The sequence below is a fragment of the Dendropsophus ebraccatus genome, chromosome 3, assembly GCF_027789765.1.
Source record: "Dendropsophus ebraccatus isolate aDenEbr1 chromosome 3, aDenEbr1.pat, whole genome shotgun sequence".
In the NCBI taxonomy this organism is placed as follows: domain Eukaryota; kingdom Metazoa; phylum Chordata; class Amphibia; order Anura; family Hylidae; genus Dendropsophus; species Dendropsophus ebraccatus.
The window spans coordinates 135,214,450-135,234,187 of NC_091456.1; the positions used below are offsets into that span (position 1 = coordinate 135,214,450).

Below are 19,738 nucleotides of genomic sequence, written 5' to 3' on the forward strand. Positions count from 1 at the left end.
CACTCCGATCTCCTCGGCCCCCCTCCCTGTGTATTCACTCCGATCTCTTCGGCCCCCCTCCCAGTGTATTCACTCCGATCTCCTCGGCCCCCCTCCCAGTGTATTCACTCCGATCTCCTCGGCCCCCCTCCCAGTGTATTCACTCCGATCTCCTCGGCCCCCCTCCCAGTGTATTCACTCCGATCTCCTCGGCCCCCCTCCCAGTGTATTCACTCCGATCTCCTCGGCCCCCCTCCCAGTGTATTTACTCCGATCTCCTCGGCCCCCCTCCCTGTGTATTCACTCCGATCTCCTCGGCCCCCCTCCCTGTGTATTCACTCCGATCCCCCCGGCCCCCTCCCTGTGTATTCACTCCGATCTCCTCGCCCCCCCCCCCCTCCCTGTTTATTCACTCCGAGCACCACCTCTATGACTCCTTACAGAACATTAGAATATGGCATACGGTGGGGTTCTGTGACTCCTGTTTGCTGGCTATTTGTCTGTAACAGGAGTGTAAAACTCACGGCCCTCCTGCTGCTGCAAAACTATAATTCCCATGATGCAATGAAAATCATAGTTTGGTGCCCCTGGACTATGGCAAGTAAAGAGTCTACTATGCACATTACGTGTACTTACATCCAGCGAGTCATCTGTGATCAAAGTAGTTTACTTTTTTTTTCTTCTCTATCTGGTCCCCCAGAGCTGTTAGTATTCCCCCTCTGTAATCTTAAAATAAATGATGAACACTAGAGATGAACGAACAGTAACTCGATCGAATACTGCACTGTTCGAAAGATTCGAGTTTGATCGAATATTCAAATCTAAACAAACTTCACTAAAACAGCTAAACAATAGTTTAGTTGTTTTAATGAAGTTTAAGCTCTGAAATGCAACTGGGAAAGGGAAATGCAACTGGGTCTCAGGGAAAACAAATTAACATTATAATTTTCGCTTCCCTATCGTCCCATTGGCATCACAACGTATGGGGAATTAGCACGAATGCTCCTCATTGGGTGGGTTCTCAATCACAGCTGCAGATAGCACTGATCTTGCAAAAGCTGTTCTGGTTGACAGTATAGATTCCAATCTGTAATGGTTTACAAAAGTTGAGAGAGGCAACCAGGTTGCCGCCTGGCATATGTCCTCTAAAGTTACCGAGGCACGCTCGGCCCAACTAGAAGCTACTGCCCTAGTTGAATGGGCCTTAGTGAACTCCGGAGGAGTTAGGTCTGCCAAAGTGTAACATAAATCGATGGTATCACAGATCCATCTTGATATGGTTGGTTTGGAAGCCCTCTTTCCCTTGTTCTGTCCTGCGAAAAGAACAAAAAACTTACCTGCTTGCGGAAGGAGGCCACTCTGTTCAGATAGATCCTGATAGATCTTGACACGTCCAAACGGGAAAGATCTAGATTTTCTTTCTCTGCTCCGTCAGGGGAAAAAACAGGTAATATGATCTGCTGATTAATATTAGCGAAGGTTGCCACCTTAGGGAGGAACCCTGGAAGAAACCGTAAAATAACTATCTTGAGAAAAAATTACATAAGGGGGGGAGGATCCCAAACCTTGAAGCTCCCCCACCCTCTTGGCAGATGTAATTGCCAATAAAAAAGCAACCTTAAAAGAAAGGTATTTATAATCTGCTTCTTCCAGGGGTTCAAACGGAGGGAGGCATAGGCGTCTCAACACCAAAGACAGGTCCCAAGTATCTACTTGTCTAACTAAGTTGGGTCTCAACCTGGTTACTGCTTTCACAAAATTTTTAATTTCCATAACCTGAAAAAGGCGCCAATTTAGGTGTGCCGAAAGGGCAGATATCTGCACCTTTAAGGAAGCAGGTTTGAGACCCCTATCAAACCCCTCCTGGAGAAAATCCAGGATCTGAGGAGTAGATGGTTTAGTTGGGTTAATTTGCTTTGAGGAACACCAAGCATAAAAAATCCTCCATATTCTTAAATATGATTTATTTGTGGCAGAACTGCGTGCATGGGAAAGAGTTTGTAAGGACCCTCCAGTCTCCAGGCTGTCAGATTGAGACTGGCTAGGTCTCTGCAGAGATGATGGCCCTGGGATATTAGATCCACCTCCTGCGGAAGCTTCCAAAGGTTCCCCCTGCTCATGATCATGAGCAGGGCAAACCATGACCTCTTGGGCCAGAATGGCGCTATCATGATTACTAAAGATTGATCCATCCGGATCTTCGTCAGAACTCTGGGAATCATGGCGATTGGTGGAAAAATGTACCCCAGTTGAAAATTTCACTGAATTGTCATAGCGTCTACCACCGTCGGGTTGTCCGGCATTGCCTGCTGACGCCATGAGATCTATCTGAGGAAGTCCCCACCTGTATGTTATCTGAGTGAACACTCTCCTTGAGAGTGACCATTCTCCCGGGACTGTAAGACCTCGACTCAATCGATCCGCCAGAGTGTTGTGTATACCTCTGATATGAATTGCAGACAACCTGGAAATCCTGGTTTCTGCCCATCTGAATATCTTCTCCACCTCTTTGAGAAGCAAAGGAGATCTGGTACCTCCCTGCTTGTTCAGATAGGCTACACATGCCATATTGTCTGTTCTGATTCTCACCGCTCTGTGGATTAACACAGGGGTGAAATGTAGCAGAGCGAGATAGATTGCTCTGAGCTCTCGGAGATTTGAAGGTAGGAGAGATTCTAGTGGACTCCACACTCCTGAGACTGTATTGTCTAAAAGGTGGGTCCCCCATCCTGTACCTGAGGCGTCTGTCGTAATGGTCACCCATTGCGGTTCTGAAATTGATGCTCCATGTTTCACTTGTCTCCACCACATTAGGGACTGTCTTGTCTGAGTAGACCGGACATGTGTTGCATCTAGATCTTCTAACCTCCGATTCCAGATTGCCAAAACTTCCGTTTGTGCCCATGAAACGGCTTCTGCTGTTGAGGTCAGAAGGCCCAGGAATCTCATCAAAGTTCTTATTGTGACCTGTCGAGGAGGAATAAGGAGTTGTGCTCCTGCCTGGATACGTTCCACTCTGGGGGACGACAGAAACAGCTTCATTTGTGTGGAGTCTATGAGAAATCCTAGAAAACCTTGGTCCTGGAAGGTACCAGGTCCGACTTCTTGTGGTTGATGAGCCATCCTAGCTGTTGAAGTATGTCCTGGACATAGCTCAACTGCAGACTCAAAAGACTCTGAGTCTGAGCCATAATCAACCAGTCGTCGAGGTACGGGATGATTTTTATTCCCTGTAAACGGAATAAACACCATCATGGAGGACACTATCTTTGGGAGCAGGGAGCAGAGGTTACTCCGAACAGGAGCACCTTGAATTGTAAGTGTCTTACTCTCCCTTGGAGGTGTATAGCGATCCTTAGGTATTTTCTGTGACCTTGTAGGATCGGAACATGGAGATATGCATCCTGTAAATCTATGGATGCCATGAAATCCTTCTCTTGAAGGACAGATCTTACCGCTTTTATATTCTCCATGCGAAATTTTGTCTTTATTATATATCTGTTTAGATACCGCAGATCTATAATAAGCCTCCACTTTCCTGATGGCTTGGGCACGATAAATACTGGAAAGTACACTCCCAGCCCTTTCTCTGCCAGAGGAACCTCCTCCAGAGCCTCTATGGATAGGTGAAGAATTTCTCTTTCTAGAATGATTTGTTTTTCTGGTTTTACACTTCTTGATTGGAGAAACCTTGGGGAAGGAAGAGAAGAAAAATGAAGAGCATAACCCTGGCGAATAATATTTACAATCCAGAGACCTTTTATTAGATTTTCCCAGGCTGGAAGAAACAGACTTAGTCTCCCCCCCACACCCCCACACTGGGACACTTCTGGCGTCAGAAGTCAGACTTTTTTGTATCTTTATTTTGCTTGCCGGATGTTCTTCTATTATAACCTCTTCCTTTCCCCCTATATTGGTATCTGCCTCTACCACGCTGAGGCGATCTGGTCTTCCGAAAGGACTCACGGGACTTATGTGAAAGTGGCAAGGATTTCCCTTTCTTGTCCGATAACTCTTCCATCAATTTATCTAACTCTGGTCCGAACAGCCTCCCAGGTTGGAACTCCATGTTGCATAACTGAAATTTTGAGTTTGCGTCGCCAAACGAAGGCTTCAGCCACAAAGCCCTTCTACCGGCGGTAGAGAGGGCCATAGTTTTGGATGCCAATCTAGTTCCCTGGGATGCTGCATCCAGAGAGAATCGATTGCCATGTTCACCTTCTTGAAGGAGCGAAGGACCTTGTCCCTGCTCACTCCAGATTCCAGATTTTCCTGGACCTTGGCCAGCCATCGCCTGAGGCTTCTAGAAACCTCGAATGAGGAGATTGAAACTGCCCCCTGGGCAGCGCCCGCAGTATATGCTCTTTTAAGGGCAACCTCAACTCTCCTGTCCATAGGGTCCTTAAGATTTGACCCATCCTCCGCAGGTAAAACCGTGCGATTGGACAACTTGGCTATGGCCGTGTCCACCTTAGGAGGTTCTATCCAATCCTTACATTGTTCTTAATTAAGAACATATAAGGTTTTGAACCTCTTTCTTAACACCGGAGCCTTTTCCGGTTTCTTCCATTCTGTATGTAACATCTCCATAGAAAACATAAAAAGCCCTAGGTTTTTTTGCGGAGGAAGTACCTTCTTCTAAGTCCTCTGGATGAATCTCCGCCTGTACCGCCTTACGGAGTTTATAAATTCTATCCTGAGTGAAATATCCTTTAAATAACTCCTTCTCATCTTCCGAGGTGGAAGATGACTCAGAGGAGGATGATGAGGACCTTCTTCCACTGATTATCTTCAATTCAGACCCCTAGGGTTTAATATGAATAATAGTTTATTTAATCACTGTTTTATAGTGCTCTATCCACTATAGGAATCTTACTTACAGGCTGAGAAGTGGAAGGAGAGATACTCCGTTTACACTTTTTCTTGCTAACATGGCGGCTCTCTTTTTCTGCAAGGGTCTTTCGGACATAGTCCTTCACCCGAACCACTACGTCCTGTATGTCAGGCTCCCCTTCATTGGGTTTAGGGCGACATGAAACGCATCGCACTGTAACACATATTTACATATAAATATGAAAAAATAGGGAAAATTCAGTTCTTATCTGATTCAGACGTTCCACGTACGATATTCATATCCATCTGGGAGAGGAGTTTCACATTCAGCGCAGGTGAAGTGTTTCCTCTTTGAAGATTTTTTGCTAGCAGGGCTAGTATCCATTTCAGACATCTGAAATAAAATTTCTTATTAATCCAAATAGACCTAGTCTATAGGAAAACAGTGTGTTAATTTCACCACTAGATGGCAGCAAAGTTCCACTTACTTTGGTAATGCTTTAACAGGCCTGAATCACAGGTTTTGCTAAGTAAGGCAAAATGCAGGATCACAACACAGCAGACAGCAATCCAAGATCTCACAAGATGAGAGACCTACATGCTGCCAGTACAGCAGACTCCTTTATACTGCTGGAGGTGAGCGTGCGGTCCCGCGCCGCCCCCACGCCACCGGAATACGTCAGAACGCAGTGGAACGCATCTGCGCGTCACTTCCGCCCAGAGGGCCGCGACCGGAAGTGACGTTCCACCTCCCGGCCGAGCCGGGATTCGGTCTTTTACCCCTTAAGATAGCCATGGAACAGCACTCCACGTCTAAAGAGGCAGAGGCACCAGTTAATGCCTCAGAATACTGGCCTGAGAAAGCCTCCAGCGTTGAACTTCAGACTCATCTGTCTGCAGCCTAAGGAGGAGGGACAAGGTCCCATGGGGCTGCAAGAAACGAAGAAAAAAAGACTGAGGTGTGTCGGGAGGTGGGGCTTATTTATACTTCCTGGAGGAGGGGAATAAAAGTTTACTTTTATCATTTCATTAAAATATTCCTTCGTCCCAGGGGCGATAATACCCCATACGTTGTGATGCCAATGGGACGATAGGGAAGCAGTGTTACACCACTATTACAGGGACTGGTATAAGCGGTCCCCAACAATAATACCAATTCCTGTAATAGTTAATATTTAATTATTAAGGGTAGCTTCACACACACCGTATCGCAGCAGATTTTCTGCTGCAGATCCGCAGCTGATTATATCTAAATAACTGAACACAGCATCAAATCTGCACCATCAAATCTGCTGCGGATCCGGTGTGTGTAAAGGCACCCTGAAGGAAATTTTCGCTCTAAAAAAGCAATTTTTCGTTTACAACAGCCCAATTGAAATGAATAAATGCTTTTTCAATTAAATATACTGATAATAAAAAAAATAAATGTGTATATTTATTTACAGTATATTTTATAGGAAAAGCATTTATTCGTTTTAATTATGCTATTGTAAACGAATCCTAGGGCACAGACACTCTAGGCCACGCCAATTTGACACAGGACTGCAAGTTTAAAATGTGTTTTTTAGGACAATAATTGCATCACCTGCCAAACGGACCCTGGAACAGATCTTGGATTAAAAGCAGCTATCTGACAGTACAAGTGGTTTGGCTGGGTCAGATTGTGGGTACAGAGTCGCTTTAAGCTTTTAAGACTATGTATGCAAAATGACCCTTCTTTCAGAAGCCTCTTGTCTAGTTTGTCCCATCTGGGGCCAAGTTTACGTTGACAGATGCCCCAAAATGTCACAACAGATACTTGGCCTGCATGGAAGTCCCTGATATGCCTTGCCACTCCTGGATTAACATTACTTAGATGCTTACATATCCTCCTGCATCTACAAATGTGGTGTCAGTGACAAAAGGCATCTGTTGAGAGAGATCCCAGATCATTCATCTACCTGAAGGAAGCGGCAACTGGCGGCTCCTTCACCTACCTGAATGGACAGAAGGAATCGGCGACTGGTGGCTCCTTAATCTACCAAACTGGACAGGAGAAGGCTAGCCACAAGCGGCTCCTTCACCTACCTGAATGGAGTCACGTCCCTTTTTTCCCTTCTCCTGTGACTCTAAAGCCTACACTGAAGGATGCTCTGCCCCTTTCCGGACACCCCATGCCTTTCGTAGTGCCATGGCATCCCGCCTTTTTTTGTATTTTGTGTCTCTCTCCAGAGCCCACACTGAGGGCTGCCCCACCCCCTCTCAGGTACTGTGCGGGCAGCTTCGGCTCTTTCTGGAGCCCCTCTGCCATCTTTGTGTGTGGTCTCCTTGGGGAGCTAGCACACACTGTTTTCTTATTTGCAGCAGCTTTGGGCACTTGAGGTGCCTCTCCTGCCATCTACTGGTGGAAGTGTGTTTTTACACCAATAAATATATAAATGGCTTGCTTCAGGTTTTATTATGGCCAATAATCTATACAATGTTCCAGTAGCAGCCCCTGGTCTACAGATCAAGCAATGCTGGTGTTAGTTGACTCCTTTGTCAACTATATATAAAGGAATTAAATAATATACATAACCCCTCAACACATGGACACAGACGCAATACCAGACTGTGTTTCTGTACCCTGAAAGATCAGAGAGATCCCTCTGCTACATAGTACCACATGCAGGACATGGAACCAGACACATTACCCATTACCAGACAGTGTTTCTGTGCCCTCAGAGAGATCCCTCTGCTACATGGTGTCACAAGCAGGACATAGAACCAGACACATTCCTCTTTCTAGGTGGGACTACTGTGATCTCAACGCAGAATCCTCTGCTTCATGGTATCTCAGCATATTATGGAACCAGGTACATTACCCATTACTAGGCGGTGTTATTGTATTCTTTCAACAGAACCCTCTGCTACATGGTGTTCCAGGAGGATTATGAGGACACAGCAGGGGAACTACAGGGGGATTGACTACATGAGGACAAAGGATGGGGGGATTTTGACTATATGAGTACAGAGGGGGATTATAATAGTGTGGAGGTGCAGAAGGGATCTCATTGTCAGGGCAAAAGGGATGGAAGAAGAGAAGGGGCTAGTTACTGTGGGGGTGTCAAATAGGGGGAGCTATTCATGTTGGGGCATGGATGAGGTATTGTATAGGGGAGAGGAGAGTGTTGGCAAGGTGTGCAGCCTAAAGTGTTTGTCTGATAGATGCTGCGGGGACAAGTCATGGCTAACAAAAGTCTTTATGATTGCCTGGATTGAATGGGGAAGAAAAAACAAAAGTGAACTCTGATAAGAAAAGATGTCACGTGTGAGTCACTGGATGTAATTGCACCGTGATCACTACACTGTCATTGGGGGTAATGCTGGACTCTCTACAGCGTTTTCTTATTTAGTAAAAGCACTAGTATTGTACAATCATTAAGCAGTAGTAGTATGTTCAAGATGTGGTAGTAATGTGTAATGGTAATATTGGTGATAATATTTAGTCACTATGGGGTGGCGATATGCTGTCCTTGTGTGGTGGTATTTGGTGTATATATAATGTTGATCTCAGTATAGTGGGCTTTGTTCCACTATGATGGTAATATGTACGGCGCCATTTCGGTTCTCGCCTGAGGCAGCAGAAAAGCTACAATCGGCCCCTGTGGACAGGCAATTTTCCACCCTATTTTGCTCACACAACACTCTCTTTATATCATTGTGACGAATATATAATTACATGTGTTATTAGTATCAGTAAATGTAAACTTCATATTCAACCATCATCATAGTAGTAAGAACACAGAAGCATAGGACGCACCATACTTGCCAACATTGTTCTGTTTATTGTTAACTTGTGTGCTAAAGGCATCAGTTAACAGAATGAACATAAGGCAGTGACTGTATACTTTATATCGCTCAATAGTCATCGGTAAAGAACTTCTGTATGATGAAATGTACAGATGAACAGCATGATCTAACAGCATACATTATTTCTTTTGAGATTTAGACAAGAAAACATGGTGCAAAATAGGAAATAGTGCCATCACTCTGTCAGTGAAGCAAATGCAGCAACACCTAAACTTCATTAATGGCAATTCTCCTTTCTAATATAAAAGTAAAAAAAATGAAAATATTAACTATACAGTAATGATTCAATGTGCATTGTACAAGTGGATGATGGGAGTCACTGATGATTAGTTTAAAGGAGAAGCAGGCACCAAGTATAGGAGTTACCAGCAGGCCTTTCCATAGCAAACGTGGGGGGAGCATCTGGGGGTATGTGCAAACTGGTATGGACTGACAGCACCCCCTGAAAGTAACACTAAGGGCAGAGCTGTGTGCATGGAGTCTGTACGGTAAAATGCTACCAAATCACAGACACAGCATGAGCCACTATATCATGCATGATTCTGGTCGCCAGCAACACTTCTAGTGGACATCTCTGTAATATGGCATCTAGTAGGACGTGACAACTTTACATTGCATAAAAACTATGGCAGAAAAACAGGAGTACAGAAGTGCTATACAACACAAAGATTGTAAAGAGTTGTATTATAGTCATGTGCTAGAGCTCAAAAATTTGTATTTTTATAACTCATTCACATGGGAGTAGTTTACATTCATATTAGTCAGGATCATCCAGATATGTTAGCCAGTGCATCTTTGCAATACACGTTTGTACAATATTTATTTTATTATTAATTTGGTTTAGATATGTATGTGATGTGGGTTAAATCCAGTAATAACTGTGCACACAGCCATGTATATAGACAGAAAAGAGATTAATTTCCCTAAAGATTAGACCTCATCTGCATGACCACATTAGGTTTCAACTTGTACAGAGTTGTCATATGGCTCCCACAGAACTTGGCCACACTGTATCTATTCATACCAATTTATGATTTCACGTGGAAATATATTTTTATTCCTATTAGAATGCCATATTATGGAGGACCGATTCCCCAGCAGCATATATAGGCACTATACACAGTACAGCTGTGCTATGTACTTGGGACCATACACACAAAGATACAACACTGCTGTCCCCATGATGTGTGGCCAACCCCAGAACACCTGAGAACCAAAGGCTTACAGGCATGCTGGTCAAACTAGGATTTTGGTTTAGCAGGCTAATTAATAGATGACGACTGTACATTACACATTGGGTCTACCCTAAAACTTAATAGAGACTGGTGGTGAAAAGAAAAAAAATTGATTTTGCAATATTTTTTGGAACAAATGGCAAAAATAAAAAATAAAAAATGAGCGCAAAATACAGCTAAGCAATGGCTACCTAAACACATCTGTATGTATGCAAAAGCTGATCAGTCTCGACTTAACAGTGACTTGTTAATTGAAAGGATTCTGCCCCTGCCTACCTGCTCTGTATTATAGAGTATAAGCTCTGTACTTCCATATGGCACATCATACAACAAAAATAGATAGGAGAGAAATTGTAACTTTACAATGATAAAGAATGTTTGGATTTTATTAAGGCTGTGCATAATGAAAATACGTTGGGTCGGTAGCCTTCAGAAAGGCACATTGGAGGTGCGCACAGCTCGTCCATAATATCTATCTGTATCTGTACAATCACGGATGAATAGGCAAGCATGCAAGTAGCTTAGAACCATCACTTCTCATTCTGCAGCAATATGGAGTCTTGGATGACAAGGAAATGGAGGATTTCCTCCTGTACAGTTTTAAAATTATTTATTAAAAAAAAAAAACAGAACAAAAAAAAACAAACAAAAAAAGACAAACATTTTCAAAATAAGACATTGAATGGTGTATTCTGGACAAAGTGCCTCATAGTCCCTACTGTTTGTGCCGTTCGGATCTGAAGCTTGTCTAGGCGTCAGTGTAGTGGTTAGCCCAAAACAGATTTCCCATTCAAGTGAAATAGGAGGAAATTTCCACTGACATTATAAAAAGTTGACTTTACGGTTCAAGTAATGGGGTTTTACGGCCACAGTTTAATAATAATAATTATAATGCTATGTTACAGAAAAAAAGTTCTTTATAAGGTCATCCTTCATTAAAGCCTTTCCTTAAAGGGCTCGTGGTCTCTTGGGGTTTATTTGCTTGCTGGCTTGTTCCTCCTCTTGTAAAGCAGCTCGGAAAGACTTCACTTTGTCTGAAATACAGGAAGTAAAAGAAATGAACATTACACACTAGGAAAAAAAGGTTTACTAACATTAGCACTACTCCATAAGCCTACACGATTATCAATATCTGTAGGTCTAGTACATTCAGAGTTACTGTCACTTTATGAAAACCACTAACATCACACATAGAGGGCAGAAGAATTGATCGTTTGGGATTTGGGCATTCAGACCCTGACTGATTATTAGATAGACATAGGAGAAGCACTCGAGTAAATGCTTCTCTCCTTGCCGCACTCTCTGTCTTGCATAAGGAGACTGTCACCACTGTACATAGAAAAGGAGTGGGGCTCCTGCCAGCTGTATCTATCAATCAATGACAATCTGAACACCCAGACCCTAACCTATCAAAACTTTTGAAGTGCAAGGTTTTTAAAGTGACAATAACACTTTAATATCTTTCTGCCATAGTGATTTTACATTTTAAACACCTTTTCTTCCCCTAAGATCCATATAATGAATGAGTCATATGATGAGAAGCAGTTACTGGCCCAAGGGGGACTTCAACATTTTAGTGCAAGTCTGCTGCAACAATATGAGATCTGTAATTTCCATGTATGGCACATTCACACTTACCATAATTTCAGATGCAAAAACATGCAGCTAAAAACACAGTACAGGTTGTAGAAAGGTAAGAAAGGTCCGGCGTTAGAAAGTCAGCCCCCCAAGGATACTCTTTGATACCATGTGCCATCTCCAGATTAATGGACCCAGTTTCTAGTATTCTACAGAATGGACAAGTAGTCAAGCACATACCCCGTAATTCAATTAGGATGTCAATCTTCTGCTCTAGGATTGCCTCAAGTTGTGTAGCGTAGGAATCCACATCATAGTCCACCTCCTCAGTCATTTCTAAAAGCGCTTTCTCATCTTCAAGCCACCGTATAGATTCCTGGGCAATTAAAAAAAATAAAATATTAGCTTCTGAGATTATGAGTTCATCACCAGAAAAGCAAACAGAGTTAGAGGCAGAGGAGTGAGACATTCTACACTACAAGATATGACCACACTGCTTCCTGCTCCGTTGCTGACTGACTGCCCATAAGGATGAGCATAGGCAGGATTTCATTTTCATTGGAGGTACAGTGAGAAATACAAAGACATTACAAAGACAAGACTATTCACTAGAGATGAGTTTATTTACAGTAAGTTCGTGCAAACTTGGACCTCATTAATGTACTGTTAAATCCAGCTGCCTATGGCTGCAGTCCTAGGGCTGCCTGGAAAACATGGATACAGCCCTAGGAGACCTATAGCTTTATCTTTGTTTTCTGACGATTTTACTATAAGTTTGCTAATTTTTACTACTCACTGATCACTTTGACACCAAATTATATGTTCATGACTCCATCATATATTGTGCACAAAGCACAACTCTGCATTCACTAGAATCAGCACCTATGACTCTACCACTAACAAGAGGTTCTAAATCTACGTGCATATATATATATACATGATTTAGGGGTCCTACCTGGAACACGGCTCTGTGATCCTCTACCACTTGTTCCTCCATCTCCACCATCTGAGACACTGCTTCGTGAAAGGTGAACAGCTGTGGGGAAACTTCTTCTTCCTGATTATCAAAAAAGTGATGAGAGATAAAAGATCAAGGTGACATGGGCAATAGACTTCACTAGGGAGAGTTATATACCAACTTCAAAGGCGTATTCTCATCTTTACTAACATAGTTAACTAGTAGGGCTCATCAGATTTAAAATTTGCCTAGGTTACAGACCACCATTCTGCTCTAAAATCAGTTGTCTGGCTGGTCTATATATAGCTACAGTATATATTTTAGTGCATATTATAGAGCACATGTACACTATACATCGCTATTCGCTGTTTTTAGAGCAGAGTGGTGGTCTGTAACCTAGACAATGAAATAAGAAAAAATAGAAATAACCCCTAATGCAGCTCATCTCTATTAAACTCAATATCAAACATGTACTATAGACAAAGATGCTTTTAGCAGGGAAGAAAAAAGACCCTTTTATACAACTCCAGGCAACCCCTTCAATATATGCATAAGTCAGTCTGTAGATGTCTCACCCCTTATGGCACCATTTATGGCTACTGCCGTTTTTTGGGCAGTCTATAACAAATGTGTGTGAATCAGGTTTTAGTAGACAGCATACACAATCTACATCACTCGTAACTGAGCAGCCTGTGTAATACACGTATCCACCCACATTTTGTTCACATAAGAGCTTGAGGTCATCCCTCTGAGGAGAGCTGCCCACTCCCCACAGTGACTCCAGGTCATCCAGCTGATTCTGGGCATGATGTAACATAGGGCGGAGGTCTCCTGCAGCGCTTGGATCCACAGTCAGTTCTTTCACTCTGAAACAAGATGGAACACACTACAATGAGGAAGAGCTCACTTGGTTTCTCACTTGCAAGAAAAGAAAAGAAGTAACCACTAAAAGAACGATCTGAATGTACAATGTCAGCTGTAAGATCTCCTTGTTACATATCAATGTTAATAAGATACTTGCTTATGTGTTCCCATGAAAAAAAAAAAAAAAAAGGAGGAGGGGGGGGGGGGGGGGGTTTGATGACTGTGCTGGTATGTATTCTTTATGGGTGAAACATACCTGAGGAATGTGCATTTGGCTCTGGCATGGGGATCCCCCATTATTCCCAGATTTAAGATATTGGGGCTTTTAGTTGTCAACATTAAGAAGAACTTGTCTGCTAAGGCTTATTTCACAAGGTGAAGTCAAGTCTTGTTCTTTCCTGTAATTTTACTAAGATTTAGACAAACACGACTGACTGGACAGTCCTGTTATCCTAAACAATAGAACATTTTTCCAGATACCTTACTTGAAAGCTTTGTCTTAGGAAGATGTAATAGGTGGATAAATTTCCTCTCTCTTTGTTTTTGACCACTAGCGCATTAAAGTGACTGTCAGCTGCAATTCATGTTTCAAACTGCTGACACTTTTAGATAGCTGTTAGATCAAGGAGACACGTGGTGCCTTTCATATATCAGTCTGTGCTTCCAGATTGTAGAGAACTGCTTTTATGCTTTAGAATCAGAGGATTTCTTGAGCCCCCTTCCCATCCCTATCCCTGGGGGGGGGGGGGGGGAGAGAGGGGACAAGAGGAGACATTCCAGCTTGCAGATCAGAAGCCTGGGAAATCCTCTTTGCAGAGGAAAATAAAAGGATTTTTCTACATTCTGGAAGCACTGACAGATTTATGAAAAGTGATATGTGTCTCTATGTCCTAATGGCGTCAGCAGTTTAGAACCTGAATTGCAGCTGACATTTACAAGTCACATCTAAAAGAACATCTCATAGTACAATGTAAGGGGCCTATTCCACAGGAGCGATAATCGTCCCCATTCGGCCTGATTCGGCCGATTATCGCTCTGTGGAATAGAGAACGATCATCCGATGATCATGTCATCGGCTGATCGTTCATTTAGGTTCAGACCTAAAATTGTCGTTCGCCACCAGCGCATCGCTACGGTTGAATAGCGTTGCGCAGCGGCAACCGCCGATTTCAGCAGAACCATACATTACCTGTCGGGGCGCAGGTCTTCTTCTCCCGTTCCCGCGCGGCAGCATCGGCTTCGGAGCAGGCCTGTCTGAACTGACAGACCGCTAAGCCAATCACTGGCCGGGACCACGCTCCGAAGCTGCTGCAGGTCGCGGGACCGGGAGAAGAAGACCTGCGCCCGGACAGGTAATGTATGAAGCAAGGGCTGCAAGGACGTCCGTAACAATGTCCCTGCAGCCCTTGTTTCACGATCATCGGGGCCGTGGAATAGGCCCAGTAAACGAGCGCCGATCTAGCCGGCGCTCATTTACGTCGTTGCTCGTCTGGTGGAATAGGACCCTAAGGGTCCTATTCCACGGGCCGAGGAGGGCCTGATCAACGATGTAAACGATCGGCTAGATCGCTGCTCGTTTACTGGGCCTGCAGGGACATGGTTACCGATGTCCTTGCAGCATACATTACCTGCAGGGCTTCTGCTCCGCTCTGTCTTCCTCCCCGGGTCCCGCGCGCTCTAGCTTCAGAATGGCCTGTCAGCTGACAGGCCACTCAGCCAATCACAGGCCGCGGAGGTCCCTGCCTGTGATTGGCTGAGCGCTCCATCAGCTGACAGGCCATTCTGAAGCCAGAGCGCGCGGGACCCGGGGAGGAAGACAGAGCGGAGTAGAAGACCTGACAGGTAATGTATGCTGCTGCTTCTCAAATCGTCGGTTGCCCGCCGCGCACCGCTATTCAACCGTAGCGATGCGCGGTGGGGAAACGATCATTTTAGGTCTGGCCTAAATGAACGATCATCGGCTGATCGTTCCCTCTATTTCACAGAGCGATAATCGCCAGAATCGGGCTGAATGGGGCAGATGCGGCAGATTATGGTTACTGTGGAATAGGGCCCTAAGGATCCGACTGCTGACAGCCCACTGATCACTAGAACTGGTCTATTTTGCTCCTGGCACTAGTGGTACACACTACACATTCACGACCAGTATAACAATGAATACTAAAAATTAAAACACGCAAAGAGATCTTGCGCACTCAACCTCTTCTCTTTAAATTAAAAAAAATAAAACCTGTCCTTTATTTAAAAATTCTTAAAATTAATGATCCAATGACTCCAGCCTGAATGCACTATAAGGACATTATAGATGGATACTGTGGATGTGGTTTCCAGTTTATTGGCCACAAGCAGCTGCAAAGATTTGCTCTTGCCGTGTCATACCTGGCACTGCCATGACGCGTGGCTGCCCTCACCAGTGTTCTATGTATGAACAAGGAAATCTCTAGCAGCTGACAAAAACAAAAGCAATATAAAAAAAAAAATGACCGAAACTGAATCCACGCTACCAACTTATGATGAAAGTCTACAAAACCATGCAACACAAAGTCAACTGAAAAAGTGAGCAATAAAGAAAAAGATAGTGTCGATGGCTCAGGCCACAAGAACACATGAGTGCACATGACAAAATTCGGGAGAATAGAGAATGCAGGTTAGACCTGGTGAGCGTAGGAGAGAAGTCGTCATACTCATAGGAAGGAGAGAGATCAGAGCGACTTCCGCTACCCTGAGTGAAGGGAATATCCGATGGACTAATCCCAAATTCCTTTACCCTGGAGCCCGAAACACAGCAGGAAGATGAAGCAGAGTTTCATAAGCACAGAACAGATTTTAGCAAATCCCATTCATACTAATAGACTAGACAGAGATTAAACAGAACATCAGAGGAAGTGGGAAGTAAGAATATTCTACATACAAATATAACCTGTACAGAATGCTACATCTAGATTCAGAATCTGTATCTCACATATATCTGAGCTGGAAAGGGGCATGGATTCAGTGCCGCACACTGTAAATGTTATTCACTCATCATTGCAGGTCTATGAGCCTCAGCTGACACATGATGGCCGGGTGTTGGGTAACAGCCCTACTGCTGTGGCCTCTATAGGGCAAAAGTTACTAGGAAACTGCAGCTAATGGGCAGACTGGCAGTAAACTGAGAAAATGAAGCAGCTGCCAACTCCATCAAAGATTACAATTCTAGCTGCCAGCCTCAGTACTGAACTGAACGTACCAACACACATAAGATTTCAGCAGGACCGGCAAACTACCTTATGTGTATGGGGTGTCCTAACTCCTGATAAACAATGTAAGGGAAAGAACAGGATCCTTTTGTTCTGAAGGGAGACAAGTCGCCGCCTTGCTTAAACAACTGTGCAAGTATATAGGGAAGGATGGGAAAATTAGATGTCGGCTACTTCTTTAGCTCTTGAAGGTCAATAGGCATGGTAAAGGGCAAAGTAACAGCAGGTTTGCATATTTAGGCCTGCTCGTATAGGGCAATAAGGCAACTTAAATTAAGTCTTGTAGCAACATTTGTTGTGCCATTTCATAGATACGGTTATACAAAGTAATTTGCAAATTAGCTGGTTTAGTGCACCTGAGGTGCTTTCTGGTCCCTAAGTGCACTGGTCCGCCCACCTTCTAACAAATGTCCATGTGACTCCTCTGCTGTGATGTAGGTGGATCCCATTCTCAGACTCCATGCAGGCACAGTAACACTGCCCTTTTGCTGTACTGCCAATGTTACTGCGCTTGCATGAGATCTGACAATATCCCATTGATCCACCTACAATACAGCAGGGGAGTCACGTACATTTTTATTAGAAGGTGAGTCGACCAGAGCACTCGGGGGCCAGAGAACACCCCAGGTGCACCAAACCAGTTAATCTGTATCATTGTTTTAGAGATGAGAGCAACTTGAGTACAATCACACTGCATTTGAATATCGGTGGCTGAAGAAGTTTGATGCAGCCCTAAGGGGCCCTGAAAAACATGGATACAGTCATAGGCTTTTGTGTATTTTGTTTTTTGGCCACTAGGTGCTACTGTTGCACAAGGATTTCATCTCTATAGCATTTAATGTATATACCATTTACATTGCAAGCTTTCATTCCAAACTGGTATCTAACCCCTTACTGTTGTGTCAACTTGTATGGATATCCCATTTTTTTACATATCTTTAAACATGCTTTATTATGTATTAATCGAAGATTATTATCTTGTAACACTGAGCTGTGTTGTGTAATTCTTTTATAGTTCTTTTGTAATTCTATGTTTTCCTGACTTAAACAACTAAAAAGCACAAATCACTTCAGAAAGGAAAAGAATTACCTGTTTGCATATCTTAAGGTGTTTAAGGTATTTTCACAAGATGCCATTCCTGGAGAAATAGTAGCAATCTACAAGTCAACAGACACTATTATTCACCTTCAGACAACAAAACAAATTTTCAGTACTATATAAAAGATTTATTATTACAGAATTAGGCAACATTCTAATTCCTTAACAAGATCAAAATGTTGGCAGGGGGACGGATGAAAGGAGACAATCTTTACATATACAGGCAGATCTGTACAGATATGACAGTTCTCAATGTTGAATATTACACTAGGGCATTACAAAGAGGTAACACTGTTTCCAAATCCATGCGGGAGGAGATGTCACAGATGTCTGTCATAGTTGACAAAAATAGCACAGCTTGAAGTGCCATTCTTCATATCAAAAACTATAGACCTCACAACATGACGATTTTGGTCAATGGCATCCATGGATGCTGCTGGTGCCCATTATGACAGATTAACATGTAAACTCCTGAACTAAAGACGTTTCCCTTATAAAAAAAAAAAAGATTTAGTAAGAATAAAGGCTTACCATGCACGTACGAGAGTTTTCACCAATAAAAGAGTCCCGCAGAACCTGGGTCAGTTTACTAGCCCTGAATGGCGTATGAGGCTTATTTCGACCAAGTGCACGAATGCATTCCTTAAAAAAAAAAAAAAAAAAAAAAAAAACATCAGCCAATATTAGCAGGTCGCCTATCAAGGATTAAATCCAGAAACATGACAAAAACCCCCTAATAATTATGAATATTAACAGGGATGGAATTTATTCTTTTAGTATACTTGGCAGAGGCCATCCACTCTTGGTGCACTACGGCTTTGGTTTGTGAAACAACAAAAGGCACTTATATAACATAGTGAATGGTGTCCACTTTCTACAATTTTTTTGGTATGAAAACCCACCTTTAGTGCTAATAAACTCTTGTTTATCTCGGCCCCTTCGAGTCGCGTCTGTCTGTCTGCGCTTGAGGTGTCTGCGCCTCTCTCATTTCCAGCCAAATCAATCAGGGAAAATTTACCATGGAGTTTCCCTTTCCGTCGTAAAATTATCTGGAAAACAGCGTGACTTCTAGAAGAGTGTGCATTAGCTGAAGTCTGACCTGACGTCCTAAAGAACAGGGGAGAAGAATACCAGTCACCTATACCGTGCATTACATGAAGGCTGGTATAAAACAGCAAATTATGCCTCATCAGAAAGAAAAAACTACATAGTAATAAAAGGAACCTGTTACGATGAAAATAACAGTTATAGAGCAAATTATTACATAGGCCCAGTTTTATCAATCTGTGTGAAAAAAAAACACAGCCACTGGTGCAACCAATCACAGCCCAGCTCTAATATCTTAACAAGCTCTGGTAAGATGAGATCTGCTCTGTGATTGGTTGCTGTGGACAAATTACACTAGTTTTTGTTTCACACAGGACTGAAGAATCTGGGCCAGTTTACGTGTTTCGAGATAACTTGTACTTTATGCATTTAAATTCCTGCTTATTATGGGCTCAGGAGTCCATTGGGCGGTTTTACTCAATGACCACTTTCCTTGAACATGCAGGAAAGGCTATCAATGAAGACCAGGTGTCGTAACCCATTTAAAGCCACACACATATGAAGCAGTCTTATATATCATACCTGCAGCTATTGCCAATCTCAATTAGTTTGAGAACGTCTTCTACACATTTCACTTCCCTTTCCTGTAGGCCAACCACCTGCACCTGCTGCTTGCCATCTTCCAGGACTCTTAATTTGGTTTTCCGGTTCAATAAGTCAAAAACCTTAGCAAAAAAAAAAAAATTATTACTTTTACTCTTTAAAATTACTGTTAGGGTGCATTTACAGAGAGATTTATCTGGGAGGTTTTTAAAGGAACAGACTATAAAGAGGGAACATGTCATAAAGAAAAGACTGAGATTTCTCCTCTTTTTAAATACATTTCTGGCTTTGGCTTCAAAAATCTTTCAGATAAATCTCTAAACACACGTTTAGACTCTATCGCCTATCCATAGGTGGGGGGAACAAAAATTGGGACCCTCCTCTAACTGTTGGATAAACATTAGCTCTATACAAGACTATGGGGGGCCAAGTGAGGCCACCCAACAGCTTCTCCCCCATCACAGAAGGGAAA

The 19,738-nt window shown here is 43.1% G+C and overlaps 1 protein-coding gene across 3 annotated transcripts in view; it reads right to left on the reverse strand.

Moving 5' to 3' along the window:
- Positions 1-10,731: 10,731 nt before the first annotated feature.
- Positions 10,732-19,738, reverse strand: part of KIF2A (kinesin family member 2A) — a 41,536-nt gene continuing 32,529 nt past the window's right edge. For all 3 annotated transcript variants that reach the window (XM_069962730.1, XM_069962729.1, XM_069962728.1), the window contains exons 13-20: positions 19,246-19,388; positions 18,519-18,723; positions 18,148-18,258; positions 17,608-17,675; positions 13,130-13,280; positions 12,412-12,513; positions 11,697-11,832; positions 10,732-10,912 (exon numbers count right to left, since the gene is read on the reverse strand). In XM_069962730.1, coding sequence (XP_069818831.1) covers positions 10,827-10,912; positions 11,697-11,832; positions 12,412-12,513; positions 13,130-13,280; positions 17,608-17,675; positions 18,148-18,258; positions 18,519-18,723; positions 19,246-19,388 — 1,002 coding nt within the window. In that variant the 3' untranslated portion in view covers positions 10,732-10,826. The remainder of the gene's footprint in view (positions 10,913-11,696; positions 11,833-12,411; positions 12,514-13,129; positions 13,281-17,607; positions 17,676-18,147; positions 18,259-18,518; positions 18,724-19,245; positions 19,389-19,738) is intronic.